The sequence below is a fragment of the Leucoraja erinacea genome, chromosome 16 (genome assembly GCF_028641065.1).
Source record: "Leucoraja erinacea ecotype New England chromosome 16, Leri_hhj_1, whole genome shotgun sequence".
NCBI classification, from domain to species: domain Eukaryota; kingdom Metazoa; phylum Chordata; class Chondrichthyes; order Rajiformes; family Rajidae; genus Leucoraja; species Leucoraja erinaceus.
This window is the reverse complement of record NC_073392.1, coordinates 26,812,800-26,833,175: the sequence shown is the minus strand read 5'-3', so window position 1 is coordinate 26,833,175 and position 20,376 is coordinate 26,812,800. Positions and strand designations below refer to the sequence as shown.

The 20,376-nt window shown below is 48.1% G+C and overlaps 1 protein-coding gene across 1 annotated transcript in view; it reads right to left on the bottom strand.

Moving 5' to 3' along the window:
- Nucleotides 1-6,414: 6,414 nt before the first annotated feature.
- Nucleotides 6,415-20,376, bottom strand: part of LOC129704688 (plexin-A1-like) — a 225,537-nt gene continuing 211,575 nt past the window's right edge. Inside the window, 6 exon segments of the mRNA XM_055647980.1 lie at nucleotides 6,415-10,926; nucleotides 13,969-14,119; nucleotides 15,417-15,629; nucleotides 16,088-16,257; nucleotides 18,180-18,370; nucleotides 19,186-19,282. Of these exon segments, the coding sequence (XP_055503955.1) occupies nucleotides 10,831-10,926; nucleotides 13,969-14,119; nucleotides 15,417-15,629; nucleotides 16,088-16,257; nucleotides 18,180-18,370; nucleotides 19,186-19,282 (918 nt within the window). The 3' untranslated portion in view covers nucleotides 6,415-10,830.

Here is a 20,376-nt window from a genome sequence, read left to right as displayed (position 1 = left end):
GTGAAGTAGCAACTCTACCGCTGAGCCACCGTGCCGACCTCGTGTCTTGTACGTCCTATATAACTTGTCATTGTGATCATGATCATGAAATCCCCCTCCCCAAACCATCACCCCTCGCTTGTCAGGAATTAAACTCCATTTGCCACTCTGCCTGCCCAGAAGGACTTTGGCCCATCCATTGGTACACACGACAAACTACATTCACACCGCACAGTGAACTCACAAAAGTCCCTTCGCAAAAGAACAATCAGACCCATGCCAATGCAAGGGCATCATCGGACCATGATCAAGAGCTTGGTCAGACAGGCGGAAACTTCTACAATTTGGAAATGGGATAATGGAGGTTTCTAGAGAGGGAATTTCAAAAGCTCTGGTCTGGCCAGCCAAAGGCACAGTACATCCACTGACTGAGTGATTGATTGAAAGTCTGAACTGTCTGAGTGTCTGAAGCAGGGTATTGACCTGAAACGTTACCTATCCACGTTCTCCAGAAATGCTGCCTGACCTGCCGAGTTACTCCAGCACTGTGTATCTTTTTCAGTGAAAATAGGTGATAGATGGTCATCATGCTGAAGGGCCTGATTCCATGCTGTATCATTCAATCAATCAAACATTGATGAATGAAAAACAATGCAGGAACACACTGAACATTAACATTGGATCCATCACCCACTATCCCAGAGCTATGCAGGCCCAGGAATTAAAGAGATGAGGAGCTTAAAGGTGAGGGCTAAATGATTGACTGTCCTTCTAAGAAATCCATTGGCCTGAAAATAGCCTTATCTTTACACTGAGGAGCGACAAGAAGATTAAAGAAGTAATCTGATTGAGCGATTTAAGACGATTAAAGGATTTGATTGCAGAAATAAAACCAAGCTTTCATTTCTGTTCATCCCTTCATGATCTAGGGATGTCCCAAAGCCAATTTAGTGTTGTTATTGTTGTAATGCAAAAGGACACTGAGTGCTGGAGTAACTCAGCATGTCAGGCAGCATCTCCGGAGTACATGGAGAGGTGACGTTTCGGGTCGAGTCTGAGATGCTTATCTAAGATGTACAGTGATATGTACTGAACTGTACACAAAAATGAACTCTACTGTACGTCGGTACATGTGACAAATAAAGAAAGTACCATTCCATACCAAGAAGAGTCTTGACCCGAAACGCCACCGATCCATGTTCTCCGGAGATGATGCTTGCCCCACGAAGTTAATCCGGCAATTTGTGTCCTTTTATGTGTTGACCAGCATCTGCAGTTCCTTGTTTCTACATGAAAATTGCAGAGTGACTAACAGCTATGAAGCTTCTGGGCTGCTGATCCCTCTCATAATCGTACTTAGGTCTCCCCTAAACTTCCTTCACTCCAGGGAGAACAAGCCTACCCTGTCCAATTTCTTCCATAACTAAAGCCCTCCAATCCAGACAACATCCTGCTATCCCCACCAGTTCCTGCTTTTCTTTTGGATTTCTGGGAATAGGAACCTATTTTTCTTTGGGTGGTACCCACTGGATTTGTTCCCTTTGGGAAGGGGATTGAGGTGAATTTAAACTCAAGTGTTCATGATTGTAAGGAGTGTTTTAACACATGAACCAAATAGGCAAAGTCATGATTGACGACTTAAGGAATCGTGAGCGAGGTATGATTTTATTAACAATAAAGCAGAATCTTAAGAACTTAAATAGAAGATTACTAGAGCTTACCTGTAATCCTTCACTTTCTGAGATGTTAGACATTAGAGATACAGCACGGAAACAAGCAAATCGGTCCACTGAGTCCACGCCGACCAGCGATCACCCCGTACACTAACACTGTCGTACACACACTAGGGACAATTTAAAATGTTATCAAAGCCAATTAACCTACGAACCCATACATCTTCGGAATGTGGGAGGAAACTGGAGCACCCAGAGAAAACCCACGAGGTCACAGGGAAAACATGCAAACTCCGTACAGACACCCGCAATTAGGATCGAACTCGGGTCTTGGACGCTGTAAGGCAGCAACTCTACTGCTGAACCACTGTGCCTCCCTGAGGTGAACAGAAAAAAAAAAATCAGCTTACAAATATACGACAATAAATCAACCCTTTTCCTACCTCACAACGCTGCTAGCTAGGTGCAGCCATTTTGAATTCGGTTGGATGAGTTTCTTGCCCAGAGTAAGTGAATCGAAGACCAAACGACATAGGTTTAAGATGAAGGGGAAAAATTTAATAGGAAACTGAGGGCTAACTTTTTCACACAAAGGGTGGTGGATGTATGGAACAAGCTGCAAGAGGAGGTCGTTGAGGCTGGGACAATCCCAACATTTTAAGAAACAGTTAGACAGGGACATGGATAGGACTGGTTTGGAGGGATATGGGCCAGATGCAGGCAGGTGGGACCGATGTAGCTGGGACATGTAGGCCGGTGTGGGCAGGTTGGGCCAAAGGGCCTGTTTCCACACTGTATCACTCAACAACTTTCTATGGCTCTCCACTTGCACAGAACGATGGTGAATAATGGTGAGAAAGCCCTCGAGAGTCTTGTGTTTACACCTGACACCGCCGTGCAGCTTCAGTGAGGAAATCAAATAAAGGAAACATCAATTGCCTTCCTCTCCATCATCATTGATCGCAAGCAGAGGTTTACAGAGATGAAACCATGCTCATTAAAAACAGATAATTTCCCTGCAAACTAGCTCAAAAGTAAATATCTCTGCACTGTTTATGCTCCATTAGATTGAGGTGTTTGATGAGATGGGGAGAGTTTATACAGTGAGTGCAGTATGCTTAGCTGCAACCAACTTATTGAATCATTGATACATGCACCACGGAATCAGGCCCACCGAGTCCATGCCGACCAGTGATTACCCTTTTACACTAGTTCAACGTTATCCCACTTTCGCATCCACTCCCTGCACACTAGGGGGCAATTTACAGAGGCTAATTAGCCTACAAATCCGCACGTCATTGGGGTTTGGGTGGAAAGCAGAGTACCTGGAGAAAACCCACGTGGTCACAGGAAAAATGTGCAAAGTCCACACACACACAGAGCACCCATAGTCAGGATCGAACCCGGGTCTCTGGTGCCGTGAGGCAGTAACTTTACCACTGTGACGCCCCATGGCTTTAGCTTTTTATTTTGCTTTGTTGACAGTGGTCTCATTGTTAAAGCATTAAGGAGCATTAATGGAACATTAAAGCATTAATGAGGCACCCAGAGGAAACCAATGCGGTCACAAGGAGAACATGCAAACTCCACGTACAACACAGACAACACAGGTCAGGATTGAACCCAGGCCTCTGGCTGTGAGGCTACACCTGGTGTATACATCTGAGTGATTATAGCTTGTGTACAAGACACGCTGCATTCTGCAGTTTCAGGATGATAATTAAGGATAAGAAATGGCCACAGGATAGTGGGACAAATTCCCCAGGTCTTCAGGATAATGTCATTGGATTCTTTAGGGAGGGAGAAAGCAAGTGTAGCCTCCTCGAAAAAAGAAGACCTCTGGCGCCGTCGTCCAGAATATTCCGTTCAAAGTCTCCAGAGAGGGGAGCATCACAATAATCCAGTCTGGCGTAATGAGGGGGTGGGGGGGGAACGAGGAACAATGGAAGCAATTAAAATACATCACTTGGTGGAGGCGATGATAGGTGCCAGTGGAACGCAGCACAAATTCCCAGTCCGAGAGACAGAGAGAGAGAGAGAGAGAGAGAGAGAGCAAATATCTGGAAACTATCTCGTGGAGAAGGCGAATAATCTAAATCACTCTTTATTGTGCTAACAGGTAGAGATTGATTGGATTTGAGCTTTTGAGATTTCACAACTCTGTTTTCCAGCTCAGTTATAAACAACCTCAGATGAGATCTGTCCAATCTCAAAAGCTCTTAATTGGTTGTTTCTCCTCGTTAATGGTTTTTATTATATCCAGAAGATTAGTCACATTCTCTTGGATGAATGCAGCAGCGAGAGACCATAAATCATCAGGCCTCGCAGTCGCAATTAAAGCTGCAAGGCAGCGGTTGTTAAAAGTTCACCATTTTCCAGCACATCACTGTTCAAACCTTCAAGTGAAGGGGGAAAGATTTAATAGGAATCTGAGGGGGAAACTTTTTAAATAAAGGGTGGTGGGTGGGTGTATGGAACGGGCTGCCGGAGGAGGGTGTGGAGGCAGGGACTAGCACAACTTTTAAGAAACATTTGGACAGGTACATGGATAGGACATGTTTGGGGATATGGGTCAAATGCAGGCAGGTGGGACTAGTGTAGAAACATTGCAATAGTCCCTACCTCAACTACCTCCTCTGGTAGGTCATTCCATACACCCATGACCCTTTGAGTGAAAATATTCGCCCCTCAGATTCCGATTAAATCTTCCCCCCCTCACCTTAAACCTATGTCCTCTGGTTCTTGATTCCCCTACTCTGGGCAAGACTCTGTGTGTCTACTCGATCTATTCCCTTCATTATTTTATACACCTCTATAAGATCAACCCTATCTGTTAAACGTTGCGATACTACCTGTGTCAATAACCTCCTCTGGCAGCTCATTGCATACACCCACCGCCCTTGCTCACCCGGGTTGGTGGGGAGTATCGCATCACACTTCCCACCTGCCTTGTGGATGGCAGAACAGTGTTGGGGAGTACGGAGATAGTTCACTTGCTAGTCCATGATGGTCTCCAGTAGCCGTCTGGCCACGCAGCAGAAGATCCCATCGGGCCACAGCCAAACGCCGGCAGCAGCAGGCCAGGCCTGGCTTAAGGAACCGGGAACTCGCCTGTAGAGGTATTAACTTAGTCATAGACTCACAGAGCAAATCAGCACAGTAACAGGCCCTTCAGCCCAACTCGTCCGCACCGACTAAGATGCCCCATCTAAGCCAGTCCCACTTGCCTGCATCCCTCTAAACCCCTAAAGCAGTATGAAGAAGGGTTTCGACCCGAAACGTTGCCTATTTCCTTCGCTCCTTAGATGCTGCTGCACCCGCTGAGTTTCTCCAGCACTTTTGTTTACGGTCCCTCTAAACCATTCCTCTCCATGCACGTGTCTAAATGTCTTTTATACGCTGCTTTGGACTTTTAGTGTAGCTTAGAGCGTGGAAACAGGCCATTCAGCCCACCGAGTCCATGCGGACCAGCGATCACCCATGCGCTAGTTCTATCCTACACACTAGGGACAATTTACAGAAGCCAATTAACCCACCATGGGGAACGTGGGAGGAAACCAGAGCGCCTGGCGAAAACCCACGTGGACACAGGGAAAGCGCACAATCTCCACACTGACATAACCCGTAGTCAGGATCGTGCCTGGGTCTCTGCCGCTGTGAGGCAACACCTCTGCCAGCCGCGCCACTGTGCTGCCCGAAATGACTACCTACCTTAATTGCTTCCTCTGGCAGATCGTTCCATATAGCCACCATCCTCTGAGTGAAAATATATTTGGGATTGGACATGCTAGAAGCAGGAAAAATGTTCCCGATGTGGGGAGAGTCCAGAACCAGGTGTCACAGTTTAAGTCTATGGGGTAGACCATTTAGGACTGAGATGAGGGAAAACCTGGTCACCCAGAGAGTTATGAATCTGTGGAACTCTCCGCCACAGAAGGCAGTGGAGGCCAATTCACTGGATATATTTAAGAGTGAGTTAGTTATAGCTCTTATGGCTAACGGAATCAAGGGATATGGGGAGAAAGCAGGAATGAGGTACTGATTTTGGATGATTAGCCATGATGATACTGAATGGCTCGAAGGACCGAATGGCCTACATCTGCACCTATTTTCCATATTTCTATGTTTGTATTTGTATAATAATTATTTTTGAGGTGAACGATAAATATCAATACCGATCCCTTCATGGTCTCCTTAACTCCCTCTCACTCCCTCTGTGGCCCCTTGTGTGGATGTCGTTCCAAAGGCAGCAAGAACAAAAAAAACACAACCACTCTTTCGTCTTTTATTTAGCAAAAATGTTTAATCTTTCCTGATGCTCCTGTTTATGTACAAGTAGCAAATCTGCTGAGCTTCAAAATAGGAAGGCCTGCTATTTACAGAGCCCAACTGCACCACTGACATCACAGTCGTTTCAAGTCTGAAACAGTTTTATAAATTTAATCAGTAATCTTAATATAGTATTAAAATCATCTAAAAGCCATTTGATTGCATTTAACCAGAAGTAGACTTTTAGTACCATCGTAATGAGGCTTACAGTTATAATCACCTATTCATACAAAACATAATAATGGCCAGAGGCGATCTGATCTCTTGTACTCAATGCTTGCACTTTTAAAGGTAAACCACAGTCTAAAATCTAGCTCCATCATGCATTAGTCTCCTGGCAGTGACAAAGAGACTTGAAAACAACACAACTAGGGGTAATTTTGACCTTCAGAATATAGCTTTCCCTCTCTTTCTCGTACCCTTGTCTTCACTCTTGTTCTCTCTCGCCATTCAGTCTTATTCCAGTCAACCCAAGGAAAGAAAGGGCTTTACATTATCCAAGTACCCATGCTCTTGCTACTTATCTACTGGGCAAAGGGGGGGGGGGGGACAAATTGGTTTCTCCATTGTTTCAATGGCCTTGAAATCATTGCTGGAGAGGAATGGTCTTTGGGTAGGTTGGATGTGTTTCTGTGGGAGGATTGAGCTAACATAATCCCCTAATCTTTTTAATCCCCCATCCAGCCGCCATCCACAGCCAATGGGCGTTTGATGGTCTGTGACAAACACAGCATGGAAACAGGTCCTTCTGCCAACCGAGTGCACGCCGACCATCGTTCACCCATTCACACTAGTTCTATGTTATCCTGCTTTCTCAACAACTCCCTAAGCAAGTTGCAGAGGGCTAATTAACCCACAGACCCGCACGTCTTTGGGACGTGGAAGGAAACCGGAGCATCCGAAGGAAACTCACGGATCTCAGGGAGAACGTGCAAACTCCAACACACACACACACACAGACAGCACCTGAGGTCAGGATCGAACCCGGGTCTCCGGCGCTGTGAGATGGTGGCTCTACCAGCTGAGCCACACTACCAGGTAGACTTCTGGGTTCTTCCGTGGAATGGTGGATGTATGAAAGTGCTTGGGCACAACATGTTGAATGTATAGTGGACAAATGTTTTGTAAGCAGCAAGCAAGGAAGACACATTCACCCCGATGAGGAAATGGCGCTGCTAGTGGTGGGGGGGGGGAGGTGTGGATGATCACTCTCAAAGGTGCTGAGATTTTAGCGCCCATGGCAACGGAGGCTGTGAATTCACAGGCTGGAGATGTGCAGCAACGATGCTTTGAAACTCTTCAATAAACATGAACAATAGTAGTTCAAAGGAGAGAACCAATTAAAAATTGACGAGTTCTGATTTCTTGCAATGCTCCCACTAACAGACCTAGCGGTAGACAATGTCTCATTTCCTCGACAGCTCCAAGGAGGCCTTGGCCCTTGCAAGGCCGTACAGGTGGCCTGGTGGACCGTGGCATGCAGGGGGGAAGCTGCCAGACCAGCCCCTGCCCGTAGGACCCAGCAGACCGCTGGCCTGGGAGGGGGAGGTTGCCGTGCCAGCCCCCGAAGACCAGAGACTGGGAGATGGAGCCAATGACCACGGACACCACGGGCGAGGAGCAAAGCCGGCAGGAGAGGAGAGGGAACCGGGGTCTTGCCTACACCGCCCTCGTGATCGGCTACGGGAGGCAACCCCTGGGGAACAAAGGTGGATGGGCGAGGAGAGTGACGTGGCTGCCAAGGAAGGCGATGGCTGGAGACCCTGCAGACCCTGCAGATATCTAGGGCTGGCCTGAAGCAGGCACCGCTCATGAGAACTGGAGAGTGGACTTTGACAATGGTGCCAAAACATGGCGCCTCTTGCATGTGGGCTCAGTAGACTACTTATGTACACTCGATAATCAGGGATTAGGGCCGTGGCAATACTCTACTGGACTGTTTATATGAGAAATAATTTCACTGTGTTAGCACTTAGCATCCGTGATAATAGAAGCTGCATTGAACTATTCCTCTCTCCCTGGAGACCAACACTTGACTGGAGGTCCCACACTGGCATTAGGCTTGACTTCCATCTCTAGCCCCTAGGGGGCAGTGTCTGACTGTCCACAGAAGGCGCCTCGTGACTAACACCATCTCATGGATGAACTGGATAGAGTCCAGAGAAGGTTTACGAGAATAATCCCCGGAATGATTGGGTTAACGTATGACGAGTGTTTAACGACACTGGGTCTGTACTCGCTGGAGTTTAGAGGGATGAGGGGTGACGTCGTGTAGTGAAAGGCTTGGATGTGGATGTGGAGAGCATGTTTCCACTAGTGGGAGAGTCTAGGACCAGAGGTCATAGCCTCAGAATAAAAGGAAGAACCTTTATAAAGGAGATGAGGAGGAATTTCTTTAGTCAGAGGATGGTGGATCTGTGGAATTCATTGTCACAGACGGATGTGAAGACAGATTCTTGATTAGTAAGGGTGCCTGGGGTTGTGGGGAGAAGGCAGGAGAATGGGGTTGAGAGGGAGAGATAGATCAACCAAGATTGGATAGCGGAGTAGACAATGTGCTGATTGGCCTAATTCTGCTCTTAGAACTTATGATATACAACTTGGAAACCAATCCCAAATAAATTATATAAAATGCACGTTCCTGACCTGATAATACACACACCCATCCCCCTTGGTGGACATGTATGCATCAACCTGTGGTATTCAGGTATATCTGTAGATATGGAGAACATTGTGAAGATAGTCACAAAGTGCTGGAGTAACTCAGCGGGTCAGGCCGCATCTCTGGAGAAAAAGGATGGGTGACGTTTCGGGTCGGGATCCTTCCGAGCCAAGGGTAACGCAGTTCTGAACCTATAGAAGGATCATGACCCAAAACGTCACCCATCCTTGTTCTCCAGATATGCTGCCTGACCCGCCTGTGCTATAGTTACTCCAGCACGTTGCGTCTATCTTTGGTATAAACCAGCATCTGCAGTTCTTTGTTTCTAGGCGTTCCTTAATAGCACTTTGAATTCAAGCATCGTTAAGAAGTCTTGGGTGGGTGTCCATTGCTTCGGGAGTTATGGGACGAATGTTACGGAGCGCGTGCTCTTTCTTGGCAGTGGTGTCCTCCTCTCGGGTTGGCGTGCAGAGGCAGTGGGAGTGGAAATATCAAAGGGGTGGAGCGGTGTTGACCATGGAGTCTGCACTAACTCGGGCTATCATTATATTCCTCAGAGTTGGTGACTTGGCATTGCCAGCACTCGACAGCCCACCAAACACAGTCCACTTCAGTTTAGTTTAGGGTTGCAGTTTGGAAACGGGCCCTTCGGCCCAGCGAGTCCACACCGCCCAGCAATTACCCGTTCACACTAGTTCTATCCCACACACTAGGGTCAATTTACAATTTTGCAGAAGCCAATTAAACTACAGAACTGCACATGTTTGGGATGTGGGAGGAAATCGGAGCATTCGGAGAAAACCCACGCGGTCCCAGAGAGAACGTACAAACTCCGTGCAGGCAGAGTCGGGAACGAACCCGGGTCTTTGGTGCTGTGAGTGGTCACATTGTTAAAGGAACCCTTCCAACACGACGATAGACAAAGTGCTGGAACATCTCAGCGGGTCAGGCAGCATCTCGGGAGAAAAGGACCAGGTGACGTTTCTGGTTGAGACTCTGCCAAAATGGTGTTCTGCCACCTCGTCCCCAATGCCACTTCAGGGGGCAAAACCTATTGGGCAAGGAGTTCCTAAACCTCTACCCCTCCCCAACTCCACCAACTCCTCCCATGTCCCAAAGACGTACAGGTTAATTGTAGGTTAATGGTAAATTGTCCCGAGTGTGTGGGATAGTGCTAGTGTACAGATGGGGGGGGGGGAGGTGATCGCTGGTCAGCGCGGACTCAGTGGGCCGAAGGGCCTGATTTCATGCTGTGTCTCTAAGTCTCTAAACAAAGTAAAAAGATGGAAGTTTTGCAAAAGAAAATTGTCATGGTTGAAATTTTGAGGTCATTCTTTCCATCGAGGTACACACTGTGTGTGCTCTCTCTCTTTCTCTCTCACACACACACACTCTCTCTCTAACTGTCCCTCTCTCTCTCTCTCTCCTCTCCTAACACTTTTCTCAATAAACTTCTCCTCTGTGATATCCCCCCCCCCCAACCCAACTCCATCTCTAAGACGGCTTGATTCATCTTTTATAAAACCTTGTTATCACTGTCAGTCACTAGGCATGTAATATTTAAATTATACCACACAATTCAACTAACAAGTATTTCACTAAAGAACATTTAAATGAAAACAATGGCACAGAACAATGGAAATATCAAAGCTCGTGGAACTCAGTTCTATATCAATCATTTTAAAAGTGGAAATATTTCTCTTTTTTCTATTTTTTTTTCTTCCTTTTTTTTTCTTAAATCGTAAATTGTGCAAATTTAGCAGTAACACTAAACTGTTAGAAGACCCCAGAAGAAACAGCAGTCCGAACAAAGGTCCCAGCATCCGGTTGCGATCAGGTCCCTCTTTTCCGCCCCGGCTCTTGGTGTTGGCGCTGGGGCCGGAGCGGGATGCTGTGTGCGGGAACTGGGATGGCAGTGCCCCTTTGGTGCCTCGACCCTTCTGTACATGGTGTGCACACTGCTCGATTTACGCTTCTCTCCCGTCCCTACCCACCCACCTCCCACCCCAACCCCAAACCCCCAAACGCTCTTGCAACGGGGCTCAGAAACATCCCAGGGCGCTGGGTGCCAAACGAGACTCTCTCTCTCTCTCTCTATCGCTCTCTATCTCTCTCTCTCTCTCTTTCTCTCTCCACACAACCCCCCCTCCTCTCCGCCTTCCTGCATCTCTCCTCTCTGACGGGTTCTCAGCTGCTGCAAGCCATTGCATCGATCACTTGATCCAGTTTCCCCCTCAGTCTCTGCCTCCTCGCTTGCTCGTCTTTCTCCAGGGTCGACAAGATCTGCAGCGAGATTGGGGGGGGGGGGGGGGGGGGGGAGGGGTTCAGACGATGGAGTGGGGGGGGAGAGAAGAAATAAACAATTGTCATTAATCAATATGTCTCTCAGAATGCACTTATTGCGGAGTGGCTTCATTGCACTGATGTATAATAGTCATAGTCAGAGAGCCATACAGCGTGCAAACAGGCCATTTGGCCCAACTTGCCCACACTGACCAACACACCGTCCCATCTACATTAGACCCACCTGCCTGCATTTGGCGCACATCCCTCTTAACCTTTCCAAATGTCTTTTACATGTTGTTTTAGTACCTGCCTCAACTACCATCTGAAGAAAGGCACAGAGTGCTGGAGTAACTCAGAGGGTCAGGCGACATCTCTGGAGAACATGGAAAGGCGGGGTTTCGGGTCGGGCCCTTCTTCAGACTGAGTTGGTGCCCCATCGTAATCAGCCTAAAGAAGGGCTCCAACCCGAAACGTCACCTATCCATGTTCCCCAGAGATGCTGCCTGACCCACTGAGTTACTCCGGCACTCCACAAAGGGACATAGTTCATTGTTCCCAGGCAACCCTCCGGACCTTGAGTTAATAGACCGTACAACAGTCAAACAATTAAACTCACAAAAAGTCACACAAAGTGCTGGAGTAATTCAGTGGATCAGGCAGCATCTCTGGAGGACATAAGTGATGTTTCGGGTCGGAACCCTTCTTCAGACTGATGGAATATTTTTGGACCAAAACTATCATCCATCCATTCCCTCCATATGCGGCCTGACCCACTGTGTTACTCCAGCACATTATGTTTTGCTCAAGATCCCAGCATCTGCAGTTCCTTGTGTCTCCTAGTGATAACCTATCGGTCCATATCAACAACCCGCCCTCACACAAGCGGTAGAGTTGCTGCCTTACAGTGGCAGAGATCCGGCTTCGATCCTGGGGGGTGTCTCTGCATGGAGTTTGTACGTTCTCCCCGTGACCACGTGGGTTTTCTCTGGGTGCACCTGTTTCCACCAACATTCCAGAGTCGTACAAGTTTGTGGGTTAATTGGCTTTGGTGAAGATTGTAAATTGTCGCTAGTGGGTCAGATAGTGCTGGTGTACGGGTATCGCTGTTCAACGTGGACACGGTGGCCTAAAAGGCCTGTTTCTACTCTGTTTCTCTAAACTAAACTAAACATAAGCTTTATCTGCTGGCGATTCATAGGAAACTTGCGATCCCAGGTTCTGGAAACCCCGCCGTTAGAATTTTGTTCTGCTTCCTCAATCAAAACCTTCCTTGCACTTTCAACACCTAGGGATGAAAGAGATCCCAGGAAGTGGTGGACACTGCCTGGTCCATCACAGGTACTGACCTCCCCACCATCGACTAGATCTACAGGAGGCGCTGCACAAACAGGCAGCCAGCAACAAGGACCCACACCACCCTGGCACTCATTTTGCTCCTGGCATCATGGAGAAAGTACGGGAATCTGAAAACTGAGACCTTCAAGAATACGCAGGAAGGGTCTGCAGATGCTGGTTTATACCGAGTATAAACATAAATTGCTGGAGTAACTAAGCGGGTAAGGCAGCATCAATGGGGAAAAGGAATAGGTGATGTTTCCGATCGAAAACTCTGACGGGTTTCAACCCAAAACGTCAACTATTCCTCTTCTCCAGAGATGCTGCCTGACCCGCTGAATTACTCCAGCACTTTGTGTCTGTCTTCAGTTCAAGAATAGCTCCTTCCCAACAACCATTACGCTCTTACATCAATACTAAACAATGAACTGTCATGGGTTGTACTAAGGATTTGGGGCTGATTTTTGCACCAGGATCGGGATCATTAATTAATTAATTTATTTATTATATGTAATCAATGTGTATTTTGTTATAGGTCAGTTAAGCTGCTACAAGTAAGAATTTCATTGTTCCATTGTTTGTGAATTAAGGACTGTTCTATGCCTTACATCCTCTGTGCTACGTCCTACCTCATATGTTCTATGCCCTTTGATCTTTGCTACACAAATTTAACGCAGATGGAAAAGATGGTTAAGTATGGACAGGATGGGCCAAATAACCAGTTTCATTGCCATATGCTTCCAAGACTAGAGAGCATTTCTTACACTTAAGTGCAGAATTGATAGATTTAGCGCAGAGTGCACCCAAGATGTCCAAGATGCTCCAACCTCAGATACAAGTACAGTGTGAAGCATTTGTTTGTGTGCAATCGAGGCAATGCACAGTATACACTAGTACAATCAAGCCATCCACAAGTACAACAGGCAGAGCAAAGAGAAAAATACCAGAGTGAAGAATACAGCTTCGTAGCATTGTAGTCTTACAGTTCCAGGTGAAAAGTACAATGTTCGTTATGAGGTAGGTTGGAAGATCAGGACCCTAGCTAATGGAAGTACCATTCAGAAACCCAATAATTGAGGGGAAGAAGCTGTTCCTGAGTCTGGTTGTGCACACCATCAAGCTTATGTACCTTCTGCCTTACGGGACAGGGGGGGGGGGGGGGAATGAGGGAATGACTGGATTTGGAAAGGTCCTTATGTGTGTAGCTCTCAGTGTTGCAATCGCCACAACAACAGTTCTGCAGGGAGCAGACACAAGGAACTGCACGTGCTGGTCTACACATAAGGCCCAAGTGCTGGAGTATCTCAGAGAGTCAGGCAGCATCTCTGGAGAACATGGACACAGAGTGCTGGAGAAACTCAAGAGGGTCAGGCAGCAACTCTGGAGAAAGGGAATAGGTTACATTTTGGGCGGAATCCTTCATCATAGAGGGTAAATGTTGGGAATCTTTCACAAGAGGGAGAATTTCAACCGAGGCAACAGAGACATCAACAAAGATAAGTGTTGTGTCCCTTAATCTTTAAGGACATAACCCTTAAAGTTATGGATTTGACACAACGTCCCAACTTTCCTGCCCCACTGTCCTCTTTACTACCACTCTCAGTGTGTGCAACTCTCAGGGTGGGGAGGGGGAGGGGAGGGGAAGGGTTACTAGAAGAAATGAGGAGCTGGGAGTGGAGGGGGGGGGGGGCATTAATTACTCACCTCATCCCTGTACTTATTGATGTAGGTGTAGATCTCGTGGAGTGCACTATTGCTGTTGAACTGGCTTAGGTGTAGCCGAGACTGTTCGGCCAGGTAGGCGCTCATGTCCTGGTCGCTAATCACGGGCATCTTGGCGATGTCGGCGTAGTACCTGTGGAGGAGAATGTTCATGAGTTCAAAAGTGATGGGACCAGAATTAGGCCATTCGGCCCATCAAATCTACTCGACTATTCAATCATGGCTGATCTATCTTTCCCATTCAACCCCATTCTTCTGCTTTCTCACCATTACCCCCCGACACCCATACTAATCAAGAATCTGTTAAACTCCGCCTTAAATTTTCCAGTGACGACCTTCACAGCCGTCCGTGGCCATGATTTCCACAGATTCACCACCCTCTGACTAAAGAAATTCCTCCTCATATCCTTCCAAAACGTATGTTCTTTTATTCGGATTCTGGTCCTAGACTCTCCCACTAGTGGAAACATCTTCTCCACATCCCTATCCAAGTGGGACTTCAGTGAGAGGAAGGGACAGTCACCACACTCTGCACAAGGGAACCAATTTGGAGACTTCAGCATCTCGACGCAAGTGAAGCCCTTCCCAACACCGCGGGGACCTTGACTATCGTTCAGAGCCGCATAGACACGATCACGGACATACTCTTGCCCAACATCTCAACGATGAAGACCCTGCTTGAACAATGATCCCAGCGATGATCGGATTAACAATGTATGGCGACTGTTTGATGGATCCGGCCCTGTACTCACTGGAGTTTCGAAGGATGATGGGGTAACCTCTTAGAAACATACCGAATAGTGAAAAGCCTGGATAGAGTGAGTGTGGCGAGGACATTTCCACTAGTGGGAGAGTTTAGGACAGAGGGCACAGCCTCAGAATAAAATAGAAAGGAGAAGAGGAGGAATTTATTTAGCCAGTGGGTGGTGAATCTGTGGAATTCATTGCCTTAGACGGCGGTAGAGGCCAAGTCATCGGGTATTTTTAAGATGGAGATTGTCCTTTCAGGGACACATGAGAATAAACTCTCTTGAATCTTGACAGGCTCTTCATTAGTAAAGGTATCAAAGGCTACGGGGAGAAAGCAGGAGAATGGGGTTGAGAGGGAATAGTAGATTTTCGAGGCTGCGTGGTGTATATAGTCAGCGGGGGGAGTCTGGTCTGTGTAATGGACTGGCCTACATCTACAACTCTCTGCAATTTCTAGCAGTCTCAGGTAGAGCTGTTCACAAACCAAGCAGTCAGGCACCTTGGAGTGGGACAAATCTTTGGTTTTAGATCACCATGTTATAAATAATGAGGTCCATCATTTACCAGGGCAGCTCCCCATTGAACAATCCCACCAGGCTCAATATCCCACCGTCGTCCCCCACGCACCACGGCCCTCCGCCCCGACTCGAGACCATCGAGTGACAATGTGCGCTGCCTACCTCTCCACCCAGTTCTTATAGTTCGGAATGTCCTTTGCGTACAGCAGTTTATTTGAGGGCGAGTCTTTGCCCAGCTTGTGTTCGGAGGTGGAACAGGAGTCCATGAAGGTCTGAGCTACCACCGAGAGACAGGCGTCGGTAATACTGTTCTTGTGAATGTCAAAGACAAACTGCGGATTTTTAATAACGTTCACCCAAAATCGCAGAGGTAGACTAGAGAGAGCGAGAGAGAACATGTTAATAGAAGCATCGATGTCACATGAAAACATTATCGAACATAAATAGTATATGCATTGGTATAAACTACATAGAGTACAGGCCCAATTTTCCAACACCCTTGGTTCCAGAGACTTTCTGGATATCCATTTTACTGGATCATCAGAGATCAAGGCCTCGGAGAGGAGTCCAACAGTACTGGAGCGGTCCGCCTCAGCTGCCGGGGGACTGCGATACTGTCCCGCAAAGTCCAGCCACGGTAGTCAGCTATGGGAACCGATCTGTCGGCACCAGCCGGGCCGGAGTTCTAGACCTCCGGCCGCAGGGGGTCAAATTCGACCCAGCCGATCGGCGGCAGTGGGCCCGATGAGTGGGCCCGGGACGGGGATGCACTCCTTGCCCCATTCCGTTGATCCGCACCCTCAGCCCCTGCGGACTCCCCGCGCCGCTCTCACCAGTTACTCTTCCAGGTGTGCCGGACGTCATGGTCGGTGATCTGGTGTTTGTCCGCCTGCTCGTCCAAGAAGTCAAACATGTACTTGATGGCCAGAGGGAGGGCACTGCCTCTGTGTGCCGTGCTGAAGATCGTCTCAAACAGGTCGTCCACAAACTTCTGCAGGGTTCCCTGAAACGGCAAAGACATTCCAAGCTGGCAAGGGTGCAGAGAAGATTTACGAGGATGTTGCCAGGACTCGAGGGCCTGAGCTCCTGCGAGGTTGGGCAGGCTGGGACTCTATTCCTAGAAGGGTGATCTTATCGAGATGTACAAAATCATGAGAGGAATAGTACGGGTAAACTCTTGCCCAGAGTTGGGTGATCGAGAACCAGAGGATATAGATTTAAAGTGAGGGAGGAAAGATTGAAGTAACCCGGGGGGTAACAATTTTTAACAGGAGGTAGTTGAGTCAGGCATTATTGCAACGTTCAAGAAACATTTAAACAGGTACATGGATAGGATAGGTTTCGAGCGATATGGGCCAAACGTAGGCAGGTGGGACTAGTGTAGATGGGGTATGTTGGTCGGTGTGGGCAAGTTGGGCCAAAGGGCCTGTTTCCATGCAGTAGGACTATGACTCTATTCAAGTTCAATGAACCACTTCTAACCTCATCTACTGCATCCGGTGCTCCCAATGTGAGTTCCTGTACCAGATGTCGTGAGACCAAATGTAAACACGGCGGCCATTTTGTTGAACATTTACACTCGGTCTGCCCGGGCTTTTGGGATCTCACCAACCATTGCAACTCCCCTTCCCAAACCCATAATTACCCTGTTTGCCCTGGGCCTCCTCCACGGCCTGAGTGAGGCCACATGCAAATTAGAGGAACAGCACCTCGTATTTTGCTTGGGCAGCTTAAATACCAGGGGTATCAGTGTTACATTCTCAATATTTTAAGTAACTTCATCTCATGCTCCCCTCCCTCCATCTTAGTTGTTATCCCAGTCGCACAGTTCTCCACATTGTTTCTCTTGAGATCACCCCTTTCCCAGCCAACAATGGACCTACCAGCCACCTCCCGGTCTGAGGCCATTTGTAGCTGGCCCCTACAGTCCTGGTCTTTTGTCACTTCCAGCTCTTCACTTTGTCCCCACCAACCCCTTACTTTCAGTCTGACCCAAAACGTCACCCTTCCATGTCGTCCAGAGACGCTGCCTGACCCGCTGAGTTAGTCCAGCACTTTGTCTCTGTTTCATTCTGGTTCACGGATGTTTACTGGCTGCACTGTGGAGCAGTTGGCAGAGCTGCTGCATCACAGCACCAGAGACCAAAGTTTGATCCTGACCTCAGCGGCTGTCATTGTTTGTGTGTGGAAGATGCATGTTCTCTCTGTAACCGAGTGGGTTTCCTCCGGGTGATCCAGTTTCCTCCCACGTCCCAAAGACATGTGGTTGTGTAGGTTAATTGTAAAATTGCCCCTAGTGTGTAGGGAGTGGGGTACCACAGAACTAGTGCGAGTGGGTCATTGATGGTCAGTTGGGCTCGATGGGCCGAAGGGCCTGCTTCCATACTGTATCTTTCAATTCAATTCCAGGAAGTTACTCATCCACACAATAAACCTTCTTCAAACATGTAGACAGACAGATCTTTTCTCCCCCGATGGAAATGTCAGGAACAAGAGACACAGCCCACCGTCGACACGCCAACCAGCGATTACCTGTACACGACTAGCACTATCTTACACACTAGGGACAATTTACAATTTGCAGGAGCCAATTAACCTACAAACATGGAGTGTGGGAGGAAACCGGAGCACCCAGAGAAAACCCACGTGGTCACAGGGAGAATGAACAAACTCCATACAGACAGCACCCGAGGCTCTGCTGCCAGAAGGCAGTAAATCTACTCCTGCACCACCCAAATAATTACAAGGTGAGAGGGGGTAGTTTAAAGGAGATGTACAGGGCAAGTTTTCTTTACACAGAGAGTGGTGCGCGTCAATCTCACGCTGCCAGGGGTGGTGGTGGAGGCAGATATGATAGTAACGTTTAAGAGGCTTTAACATAGGCACATGGATATGCAGGGAATGGAGATAATGCTCTTGACTCACCTTGGTTGCGAGCAGGCGGGTCAGGTAGATCTCGGACACCATCTTGCTGCCGCGGTCTCCTTCCCTCTGGTCCATGTGGTCGTGGTTCTTGACCAGGTGCCAGAGCTTGGTGCCACTCTCCAGGTCAGGGGTGATCATGGGCGTCCGTGAGCGGAGACTGTCCGGGCTGCTGGCTGTCCTCAGCATGCTCTCTACAGAGGGAGCAGAGCATGGGCAATGAGTGGGCAGAGACTGGACACCGGCCAGACACTGAACAACACGGCCAATACTGACCAGACACTGGTCAGCACTGACCGACACTGACCAGACACCGACTACACACTGACCAGTCACGGACTAGACATTGACCAGACGCTGGCCAGTCACAGACCAGACACGGACCAACACTCACTAGACACTGACCAGTCACGGACCAACTGCTGGCTGTCCTCAGCATGCTCTCTGCGGGGGTTGGGCAGCACGGAGATTCAGTGGAGTGGTCAGCACGCCCGCCGGACAGGCGATGAGGGGGGCCGTGAGGGTGAAGAGATGGGATGGGGCACTGACCGGGCAGTGAGTGTAATGGAAATGTGTCTACAAAACAAGTAGCAAGGACTAGAGGGCGCAGCCTCAGAATAAAAGGACGTACATTTAGAATGGAGGTGAGGAGGAATTTCTTTAGCCAGAGGGTGGTGAATTTGTGGAATTCATTGCCACAGACGGCGGTGGAAGCCGAATCATTGGGTTTTTGTAAAGTGGAGTTTGACAGGTTTGTGATTAGTAACGGTGTCAAAGGCTAGGGGGAGAAGGAGATGGAAAATGGGGTTAAGGTTGAAAAATAGATCGACCTTGATTGAATGGTGGAGTAGACTCGATGGGCCGAATGGTCTAATTCTGCTCCTAGGATCCTAAGGTGGAGGCAATACAGACCAGTATACCCCTAGTAAACCTCCCCCTGAATAAATCTAAAGGTACGGCAGTGGTGTGGAAGGCAGCATTTAAAGAGTCAACTTGAGATCAGACTTACCGTAGCGACTTAGAGATTTGGTGAAGGTGGAGGAGTTGGATATGTTATAAGCGGAGGTCTGTTTCGGTACAAGTGCTATCAACGATCCATCTGTAACCTGAAGGAGGAAAAAGGCGATCAGACTGTACGTCAGGGAAGATTGGGGTGAGTTTAGTTTGAGGTTACGGGAAGATTGTCTCTCTGCCCCACCATCGAAAGCATCGACACCAGGCGCTGCGCCAAGAGGGCGGCATCTATCTTCAAGCATCACCACCATCCGGGCCGTGCGTTCTTCTTGCTGCTACCGTCCGCATTAGGTACCGAAGTCTGAAGGCCCACGCCACCAGGTTCAGGAACTTTCCTGCACGCATCAGGTTCTCGAACCGACCCGTAAAACCAACCCTAATCCTCCCTCGGCCACGGAACAGTAAGGACCACCCCTTGGGATAAGAGGTTTAGGGGTGTCTGGGGGGTGGAGCAGAGGCTAAATAAAGGGACATAACAGAGCAAGCTCAGTGGGGCCAAGTGGGTCTACTCCACCCTGGGGCCACCCTCTCATTCCACTCCTGCCACCAGGAAGAACGCACAGGAGCCTGAGAACCATGACCATCAGGTTCAAGAACAGCTTTTAACAACAACCAAGTCAAATTTCAACTCAAATCTAATGCCATTGGCACGAGTACAATGTGGTATGGGTACAAATAAGAGTTTGCTTGCAGAAAAAGTCCAAACACATAGAGTTAGACTATACACAAAAACATAAATGTTATGTTTTATACACATATAAATACACACACCCACACATATATTTTGTGTCTGTATAAATATATATATATATATGAAGAGGAAGGACGAGGACCCACAATCCTGTTTATATCAATGGGATGATGGTGGAGAGAGTCAAAAACTACAAATTCCTGGGCGTGCAGATTTCCGACGATCTTTCCTGGACCCAGCACACGGATGCAATTATAAAGAAAGCACATTCAGCGCCTCTACTTCCTGAAAAGATTACGGAGATTCGGTATGACAGGGAGGATTCTCTTGAACTTCTACAGATGCACGGTAGAGAGCATTCTGACTGGCTGCGCCATGGCCTGGTTCGGCAACTTGAACGTCCAGTAGCAGAAAAAACTGCAATAAGTTGCGACCACTGCCCAGTCCATTACCGACTCTGACCTCCCCACCATCTAAGGGATCTATCGTAGTCGC